This window comes from Rhipicephalus sanguineus, chromosome 10 (assembly GCF_013339695.2).
Source record: "Rhipicephalus sanguineus isolate Rsan-2018 chromosome 10, BIME_Rsan_1.4, whole genome shotgun sequence".
In the NCBI taxonomy this organism is placed as follows: Eukaryota; Metazoa; Arthropoda; class Arachnida; order Ixodida; family Ixodidae; genus Rhipicephalus; species Rhipicephalus sanguineus.
The window spans coordinates 97285691-97295813 of record NC_051185.1 but is presented as its reverse complement, the minus strand read 5'-3'; the positions used below and the strand labels follow the sequence as shown (position 1 = coordinate 97295813).

Here is a 10123-nt window from a genome sequence, read left to right as displayed (position 1 = left end):
TTCGGTACTTTCGCTGCAGTACTCTGGTGTCATGCAAAAAAGCATACCAAAATTTGGAAGGGCCTACTGCTGTCGCGGGTCACAACGCACCTGGTTCATTAATTAAATACGCGCGTACGGGCCGTATATTTACGAGTGCTGGTATGATTGCCGACATCTAAAAAGTTAACTGACAATCATTCAGGGTTCTTCCTGACGTTGCTGCGTCCCTGAACAACGATAAATGAAAATGGACGCCAGCTTTCTTTCGTCGCATGCTAATTTTTCATGCTTTCTGGTGATACGAATTTCGGATGATACGAATATATTTGGTGGTCCCGTGAGATTCGTATCACCGAAGTTTCACTGTACACGGGAACGGTGAGAACAGGCATTGGTAATTTAAATGCGAGAGCGTTGAGATAAACCGGCATCAGCAGCGTTGACCCGACGAACGGAAAGAATAACAATTAGTATCCCAGCACGAGTCGCATCCAAGCATTCTGCGTGGCAATCAGGTATTCTACCACAGAGGCACGCCAGGTCTACAAACTTGTTTGGAAAAACAGCCTATGCAGGCGTAATGCGGGGCAACGTCAATTGTGGTTGTGATGCTGGCTATCTAATTTTACAAGAAAGCAACAAACGCTACATATGTACTCCTACGAAACAGGCGTCCTATCAGATTAACGTTTGTGGTTCCAGTGTTGGATCTGCTTTTATAGCAGTCTAATAAACAATACATTTGTATTCCTATGATTCAGCAAGCTATATTGAAGCATTGCTCGACCCCAGAGAAATACATCAGCAAAGGTTGCGTATGATATTCACATGATTCCATCATAAAGTGCACTTAGTTTCGATAATACTGAAGTATGTGTTCTAACGCGAGGTCTGGCATTACGTCGCATCATAAATTACCCTTTAAGCGCCAGTGTTGTCGACGTGCCTGGTAAGCCCACAATGTGCGCACAGCTACTACACTTACAAAAACATGTCGCTCCACCTCGTAACTCTTGGCTCAAAGCCATAAAATGCAGCATAGAAGTACTCGCTGACTGCGTCCCATGAAACCGATTCCCACAATGCGTGGGATCTGCCGAATTTTTTTATTGTTCATTAGTTTGGTATAATGTGCACAGCGTTCGGTGCGACTGTTGTCAGTGCTGCACTGAAATGTTAATTAAGAACTTCTGTTTTTGGTGTCGAAACCACGGCATGGTTATGATGGACGCCGTTCCGTGTAACTCCAGATTAATTTCGACCACTTAGGATTCTTTACCATGCACCTAAATAAACACGTGGGTGTATCCTTGCACGTTGTCCCCATTGAAGCGTGGCCACGGAGGCTGGGAATCGAACCCGCGTCATGGAGCATAGCAGCGCGACAGCTGCCAACTTACCACGGCGAGATTACTACAAATGTTCCTTTTATCGTTTCTTCTGAAGACACCCCGAAAACAACAGGAAAGATGAATGAAATGAGAGCCTCTAGGGAAATGGTACAGAATGCATAGTGAAACCAGACTGAATGACTCTGGTGAAATTGAAAATGAGGAGGTTCGCTGGACGAGCGAGCTTACTCTACTCCAAAGCTGGGTACACAGTAAAGGAAAGCCGAGCGGAGGAAATACGCCTTAAAATAATACGAGAACGCAATACGCAAGCACCGGCTTGATATCCTGCATGCTCTTCCTACGGCAAACGAATGCTTTAAAGGATGGCACAAAAAACCAGTGGCGTAAATCCAGAAAAATCACAAGGGTGGACACACATTTCGCCATGACGGCCATTGATAAATATAGGTTTTATCTCAATGATATGAAAATAAAATCTTGCTTTGAAAAAACTTAAGACCGCTTCAGCCAAGCCTGAAGGAGCAGCGGAGCTCGGCGGCATTCCTTGTGTTACGTCCAAAGCCCGGAGACAAACGTAGAACAGTAGCAAGCACTTTATTGCTAGATCGTGCCGCAAGTACGACGGTACAAAAGGAAGTGAAAAGTGAGGGGGGAGGCAGCCGAGACATGCCAGTTTTATAGTTATCGCAGTCGGGTCACATGATTGCTGGGCAGCTTGGCTGGCCGCTCTTAACAACACGTGGCGCTATCGCATACATGACGTTTCCTCCCGCTTAAATTGTGAGGAGCTACCATTACACAAAATTAAGATTGCGTGTAGCGATCAGGCGCCCGTCGATTGCGCACGGGATATCTTCGTACTGGTGGTGCTGCCTCGGAGGCTGCGGGCGCTGACGTCGGTGTCTCTGCAGCGGCGTCCGAGAACTCCCAGAAGGTGTCCTTGTTCTCCTCACCCTTGGAGACGTCAGCTGCACCCAGGAGAAGCTGATCTTGGTGACGATGCCACACGGCCAGGCCCCTTGGCGTGTGTACCTTGACGGCATACGAAACGGGTCCTTTCTGCCGTACCACAGTACCCGGAAGCCATCTGGGTGGTCCCCTGTAATTTCGAACAAGAACACAGTCGCCTACAGCAAACTGTCGAGCTTTGAAGCTGCCTTGGCTGGACTGAATAAATTGTTGGTGGCGAACTAATTCCTCTACATCTGGCTTGAGAATGTCAAGCTTGGAAGGAAGACGGCGACCGAACATAAGATTAGCCGGCGCTTCTTTTATCGTAGCGTGGGGCGTATTCCGATAAGCAAGTAAGAAGCTGTTAAGGCTGGCCTGCAGGTTTCCAGTGCTGAAATCTTTCCTCATGGTAGTCTTTAGGGACTGAACGAAACGTTCTGCCAAGCCATTCGAACTTGGGTGATAAGGCGCTGTTGTGACGTGGCGCGCTCCTATCTCCCGAACAAACGTCTGAAACTGAGCAGACTTAAATTGTGGCCCGTTGTCAGACACGATTGTTGCCGGATAACCAAAGCGGCTAAAAAATTGGCGAAGACGATCAATGGTTGTCGTGCTAGTTGTGTGTTTCATGATACACACCTCTGGCCATTTAGAATGCGCATCAACCACAACTAAGAACATGTGCTGCCGGAAGGGCCCAGCGAAATCGATGTGTACTCGCTTCCAAGGGGGATGTTGGCCACGACCATGGGTGCAAAGGAGCACTGTTTGGGCACTACGCTGCTCCTGGCAAGGTTTGCATCCTTTGACGTGAGACTCAAGATCCGCGTCAATTGAAGGCCACCAAACATAGCTGCGGGCCAATTCTTTGGATCGCACAATACCTGGATGACCGTCGTGAAGTTCTTGTAGAACCAGAGACCTCAGCTTTGCAGGCACCACAACACGCATTCCCCACAGGAGGCAGCCTTGGTGTGTGGTCAGCTGTGTTCGCCTGTCAAAGAAAGGCTTGAGCTCCACGTCGTCCGTAAAGTTAGGCCACCCTGTACTTGTGAGCTCGAGTACTCTGCAAAGAAGTTGGTCATGTGAGGTTGCACGTGCAATATCTTTGTGTGTGATCGGCATTGATTGCAAGCGCAAAGAGTAGAACGTTTCTTCTGCGTCATTAGCGGACTCCTGACGAACTGGCAAGCGCGACAAGCAGTCAGCCTCTAGATTTTCATTTGCCGGTCGAAATTCGAAAATTCAAGGAGTACGTGTAGGCAGACAACGTCACTGCCCAACGTTGAAGTCTTGCTGCTGTCAAAGTTGGTATGCCAGACTTTGGGCCTAAAATAGTCTGCAGTGGTTTATGGTCTGTTATCAGTGTGAACGGGCGCCCGTAAATGTAGTAGTGAAACTTCTTAACGCCGAAGATGATAGCTAGCGCTTCTTTCTCGATCTGGCTATACTTCTGCTCAGCGTCGGACAGCGTCCGTGAAGCGTAAGCAACAGGGCGAATGGTGCCATCAGCAAAAATATGAGAAAGTACAGCACCTACCCCGTAATGAGATGCGTCGCAAGCCATTTGAAGTGGTCTTTGCGGATCATAGTGAGCCAGAACTTCTGTAGACGCCAACGCAGCCTTAATGTCGTCAAAGGCCGTTTGACACTCGCTGGTCCACGCCCATGCTTGGTCGTCACGCAGGAATTTGTACAGGGGATGGGCCATCGTTGCCAGTTGAGGTAGAAATTTTCCGTAGTAGTTTACGGCTCCGAGCAAAGAACGAAGCTGCTGCTTGTTCTGTGGCGCTGGTGCGGCTACAATGGCATCAGTCTTTTCCGTCGTGGGATGTATGCCATCGGCACTCAACTTGTGCCCCAGGTAGGTCAATTCCTTCTGAAAAAAAGTGCATTTCTCAGCTCTTAGTCGAACTCCCCGGTTTTCCAAACGGGTTAGAACTGCTTCCAAGTCTGCAGGTGTTCGGCTCTAGTCCTTCCGGTCACTAGAATATCATCCAAATAGCATGCGACACCTTTGAGATCTTTGAGCATGGTGTCCATTATTCGCTGAAAAATACCAGGCGCTGAAGACACGCCGAAAGGTAGCCGGTTTACGGCGAACAGTCCTTTCGTCGTGTTGATCGCCAGAAGACGACGCGCCGGTTCCGCTAGCACTACCTGTTGATAGGCCCTGTTCAAGTCAATTTTAGAAAATTCTTGTCCTCCACTGAGTGCAGCGAAAATTTCTTCAACACGTGGTAAAGGATAGCGATCGGTGTCTAGCATAGGGTTGACAGTTGTCTTATAGTCGCCACACAGGCGGATGTTTCCGTCTTTCTTTACCACCGGCACTACCGGCGTGGCATACTCGCATGTGGCTAATGGTGTGATCACACCCATTGACTGCCTTTTGTCATGCTCTTTTTCAACTGCTGGCACCAGTGCGAAAGGCACACTGCGCGCCTTCAAAAACTTTGGACGAGCGTCCGCTTTGAGAAAGAGTTCTGCCCTCTCTTCTGTGATACATCCCAATTCTTTGAAAAGGTTGCTGTACTTTTGCAAAAGCTTGCTCACCTCTACTTTTGCTTCCATGTTCGTCGGCTCCCGTGCCGAGCAGAGCTTGTTGCAGGAAAATACAGCGTTCCAGTCGAGCCGCACCTGCTGTAACCACTTTCGGCCCAGAAGTGGCGGTCCTCCCTGCTCAGTGACATACAAGGGTAACGGAACACTTTGGCCATTACGTTCAACAACAACTTCAGCCACTCCTGCTGGTTCGACTAATGCACCTGTGTAAGTGCGTAGGCGCAAATTTGTCATGCGCAACTTCAAAGAGGGGAACAACTGTTGCTGTTGCCTGCGAGAAATTACGGATACCGCCGCTCCCGTATCCAATTCCACTACAAGCGGAGTCTTGTTTATCAGCAGGCGTACGATTATGGCATCTTTTGCCGAGCACGTCATGCCGTTTAGCATCACTTCTGTGGCACAGTCAAGAACTTTCGTGTTGTGTGCTCGTGCGTGAGACAACTTAGCGTTCTTATCAGACTGACATATACGCTGAATATGCCCTTTCTTGCCACAGCCGAAATACGTCGCCGACGCATGTATGCAGTTTTTGCTCACGTGCTTAAAAGAGCCACACCGCCAACACATTTTTGACGCTTTCTTTTCGCTGGCATCTTTTACTGAAACTGCTTTCTGCCCTTGCTTTTGTGCAGTTACATGATTTACGTTAGAGACGCTCGTTGAACCATGCACTTCTGCTGCACTTTTTGTTGCGGAATCCATCGCTAAAAGCTTTTTCAATTGCCTTCTGAAATGTTAACTTCTTGTCTTCAGCAAATAGCACTCGCTGAATATCTTCTCTTCGTAACCCGCAAACAAACCTGTCCCTCAGTGCCTCGTCTAAAAAATTATCGAACTCGCACGAACTCGAGAGCGAACGCAGTTCCGCGACAAATTCGGCAATGGATTCAGTCTCTCGCTGAGACCGCCGATAAAACTTTGCTCTCTCACCAATTACTGAAGGCTTCGGTGCCAGATGGTCGCCAAGCAATTTCCTGAGGGTGTCGTAAGACTTGCTTGACGGAAGGTCAGGGGCGGTAAGTGACTTGAGTAGGGCGTACGTCTTCGCCCCTATTAGGCTCAGGAACGCGTGAACCTTGTCTGCCTCCGGTACTTTGTTGAAGTGGAGAAACGATGCCAACCGCTCGTCGTATGAAGTCCAGTCGCTTGCGGAGTCGTCAAAAGGCTCCATGTGGCCAATTCTTCCCACCACTTGCGTCACTGGATCTGCCATCCCTGCTGTTCCGGTAGCTCGCAATGCGGCAGCGACAGCCCCAGGAACTTCAAACAGGGTAGAACCTTTCTTCCGTTATGCCAGCGCCGCTGCAGGTTCGAAGCAACTCGTCGCCAGATGTTACGTCCAAAGCCCGGAGACAAACGTAGAAGAGTAGCAAGGACTTTATTGCTACATCGTGCCGCAAGTACGACGGTACAAAAGGAAGTGAAAAGTGAGGGGGGAGGCAGCTGAGACATGCCAGCTTTATAGTTATCGCAGTCGGGTCACATGATTGCTGGGCAGCTTGGCTGGCCGCTCTTATCAACAACACGTGGCGCTATCGCATACATGACACCTTGTTTATGTTTATTCTCTCTTTCTTTCTTCCTCTCTTTCTTTCTCTCTGTTTTTCTAACTCTTTTCTTGTCTCTCTTTTTCCAACTTCTTTCTTCCTCTATTTCTTTGACTCTAATTATAACTTTTCTTTTGTATTTGTTATCCTTCTTTCCCTCTCGCTCTCTCTTTCTCGCTTCCTCTTTCTTTCTGTCTTTATTTCTATTTATTTATTTATTTATTTATTTATTTATTTATCTCTCTTTCTCTGATTCTCTCTCTATCCATCTTGCTTTCTCTTTCTCTCTTTCTACCCTTTCTTTCTCTTTATTTCTCCACATTTTCTATGATATGCTTTACTCTCTCCACTCCTTCCCTCCTCCTCACACTCACTTCCCTTTCCCACACCCTTACTATGCTATACTATACAAGGCTATGTTATGCTCTTCTAGCGTGCCTGGATAGCCGAGTGGCTGCCGATGCTCGCCTTCGAATCGTGGCTGCGCAGCTTCCAAACCCGCCTCGTCCACAAATTTCTTCGGCAAGAATGTCTATGTTTCTTTTTATTTATTTATTTATTTATTTATTTATTTATTTATTTATTTATTTATTTATTTATTTATTTAATTAATTATTTACTTATTTATTTATTTCTGTACTCGTCCTCTCAGCCACCAGAGTTATGAGAACCACGTGTTCTGGGAGCGAAGAAGAGGAAGACGAAGAAGAGAGCGCGTGCCTGTTCATGATGATGATAATTTACGTTGAGAGATTACGGACTGACGCTCGGCGTAAATAGCTCCACTGTTAAAATTTTGAGTATGCACAACATCCTACTGCTAAGACAGAGCGTTAAGGTGCTGTCCCTTAAGCAGGCTGGTGAAAGAAACCCACGTGACCGGTATGGCAAATTGAGGCGCCATCCATTGACTGGGATCAGAGTTAAAATCTGCGTTCCGTCTCTTTCCTCCCAACTCTCTTCAACCCCCTCTCTGGTGGGATCAACTCCCTTTCCTGCGGGAGGCAGGCTTTCCGCCGCCTTGCTGGCGCCGCCGACTTTGAAATCCCTTAGAAAGTTTCGTGTCTGACGTTGGTAAGGCATGCGTTAGCCGTCATCGCTCGTCCGTTTCATGGTGCTCGCTCGCTGTGTGCTTGTGCGACGCGATGTTTTACGACTCGCGCTGTTCGCGCATAGTGCTTTGTTGCTCGAATACTTCCAGAACAAGTCCCGAAATATATGTGCCGGCCCCCAAAAGAACAACAGGTGAGCGTGCCCTTTGAGTCGCGGTGTTCATTGTGTCAATTTGAATTCACGTCCATACCGAGCAGCTATTCTCTGCAATGGGGCTTCAGTTAATGTTTTCAAAAATGACTAATTTGAAAAGGGCACGACGCTGCGTTTAAATCGTTATACAAAGAAGCAGCGGACATGAAGCCCATGCGACGTAACTATAGTTACAGGTTTACAACTCTCACAGAACCACGTGCTTGAGTGTGTGCTTTGCATTTGTCTCCGGTTAATTACTCGCCATCGTCCATAACCACGTGTGTGGGACATTAGGTAGATATATGAAAACTTGTGCTGCTCTGAGACGAACAAACGAGTTCACTTTTGCACGAGTCGACGGCGCTCTTGATCTGATTGAAACTTGCCCTTTTCTTCAGGGTGTATTTCGGAACGCAACACAGCTGATCTGTGCGCCCAGAGAAAAGCTGAAGACTTGCAGAATCGGCGCACTTCAAGAAGAGATGCCATGAATCATACGATATCAGCCGTTCATTTTCTCCGCGTTTATTATCACTAGTTATATGAAAATCAACGTTTTTGGAAATGTAGTCAATAAAGTGCGGCCAATATTAGTTGTGTTATATGTGGAGTTCATTTTGACATCATTAAAATGATCTTTACATTATTATTCTTTTTTTAGGTATTTCAACTGCTTTCATTGTTTTTGCATTCCAGGAATGTTCAGTTTTGTTACGATAATTTTGTGCAATATCGTGCGCATATATCAGAAGCTGTTCTGCACTTTTGTCAGTATAAAAATTGTGTTTTTGAATATGTGCCCTAGTGTTATGTTCTGTTTTTTATTCCACTGTTCTTTAAGTTCTTAACATTGCCGAGAACTTTCGTGTTGTTTAGTGATCATGAACACGTGTATGTTAATCTCCTGTTGATAACTTCTGTTAATCTCCTGAGCCTGTATCGCACCACATTTGATGAAAATGTTGATTTTCGGAAACGAGGACAATAAAACGAGACCAAAGATACTTTGTGTTGTGAGTGCAAATCATTCTTTTGCGTTCTGGCCCACGCTGCACGACTGCAGTGCTTGCAGAATGCCTGATTGCAAATTGCGCACATTCAAACGCGCAACGAACGCGCGGCGCAGTACGCGCAGCGGATGCAAAAAAAAAGCGCCCGGTGCGCTACACGGCGCACACGAGGACGAGGGGGTCATAAAGGAAAGGGAGAGGGAGCCAGAGCACGCAAAAAAACAAAAAGAAAAAAAAAACCCGGCGCGCACGAGGGAGCTAGGAGAGGAGGCGCGGCTGGTGTTAGGGTTGCCATGACGACGCATACCGTGTGCGCCGCCATTCTGCCGTTCGAGTCTCTGAATCCCAGCCGCCAGGTTATTAACTGCAGGGACGTTTGGCGCTGCAAGGCGTCCTATAGTAAAGTCCCTTGATATATAGAAAGTAGCGACACTCTCCTCCATATCCTCTCCCAAGTGTCCAACCCTCCTCTCCCAAGTGTCCAAACCGTATCTATCTCCTCTCCCAAACGACCACCGGTCGGGCGCCGGCTCTATAACCCGGCTCGCGCCACTTTCCTATCAAGAATGCTATGTCACGCAGATAACGCGCGCGTTTCCCAGGCGACGGCCCATGAAGCGGGGAGGTGGAAGGCGGGAGAGGAGGGTGCTCGGCGTGGCGGCTCGGTTAAAAGAAAGACGGTACTTTCCCAAATATATCCAGGGGCTTTATCCTATAGGAGGTATACGGAGTAACCTCCCCCCTGCCTTAAGTACGAGTATCATTACCACCATCATAACGTCAGTTTGCCAGTCGACGAATTGTCGACAGAAATTCTGCTGCTGTACCAGTGCTGTTGGAGCCGCTAAACTAGGGGTTCCGGAATAGAGCTGTTTTGTTTCAGACACCGCAGTGGAACAAGTTTACTCTAACTTTTCTTTGGTGTAGTCATCTAAATTGCGAGTTTGTTTTCTTATTTATCTAATCCACGACACTGCTTTGGTGATTGAACACCAAAGTTTATTTTGAAGTTATCGATAGCTGTAACCAATGCCTTGTTTGCGCCAAAATATTATCCCCATATACAGAAACTCTTATATGTTTAATTGATGATAAATGGTTCCGAATTTCTCGGTTGCTTCTAAACGATCGCCGCATTGATATCATTTTAAATCCTCTAAGGAGATTAGCAGATTAAAGGGCTCCCCTCAAAAAAATCACAGCATATCCACGGAGTGAATGATGATGAGTGGGCGAAGCTGCGGAGGTTCATCGGTAAACCGTGAATCTTCCGTGAATTCTGCCCAGTACATCATCACCGACGTGAGATCGGGCGCGTTTATACTAAAGGTTCGATGAGTTATGACGACTTGCAGCGCACTTTAATTTTACATGTACGCTGTGAATTTTCATTGTTTAGAAAACCATTGCTTAGAAAACATCTGGCGTCTTTCGTTAAGCAGCTGGCGTCTTTTCGTTTTGC

General features: G+C 47.2%; 1 protein-coding gene across 1 annotated transcript; it reads right to left on the bottom strand.

The window, feature by feature from the left end:
- Positions 1-2115: 2115 nt before the first annotated feature.
- On the bottom strand, positions 2116-3490 carry LOC119406608 (uncharacterized). Its single transcript, XM_049419778.1, has 2 exons — positions 3173-3490; positions 2116-2436 (listed from the first exon to the last, which is right to left on the bottom strand). The coding sequence occupies exons 1-2, from the start codon at positions 3411-3413 to the stop codon at positions 2132-2134; spliced, it is 546 nt and encodes a 181-aa protein (XP_049275735.1). The 5' UTR covers positions 3414-3490; the 3' UTR covers positions 2116-2131.
- Between the last annotated feature and the right edge of the window lie 6633 nt (positions 3491-10123).

Bases quoted from the DNA above. Each gene is read 5' to 3' on its own strand.
- LOC119406608 (XM_049419778.1), bottom strand. From the start codon at position 3,413: ATGCCGATCACACACAAAGATATTGCACGTGCAACCTCACATGACCAA. The intron at 2,437-3,172 runs GTATTGTGCGAT...TCGAAATTACAG, and splicing joins ACTTCACGACGGTCATCCAG to GGGACCACCCAGATGGCTTC.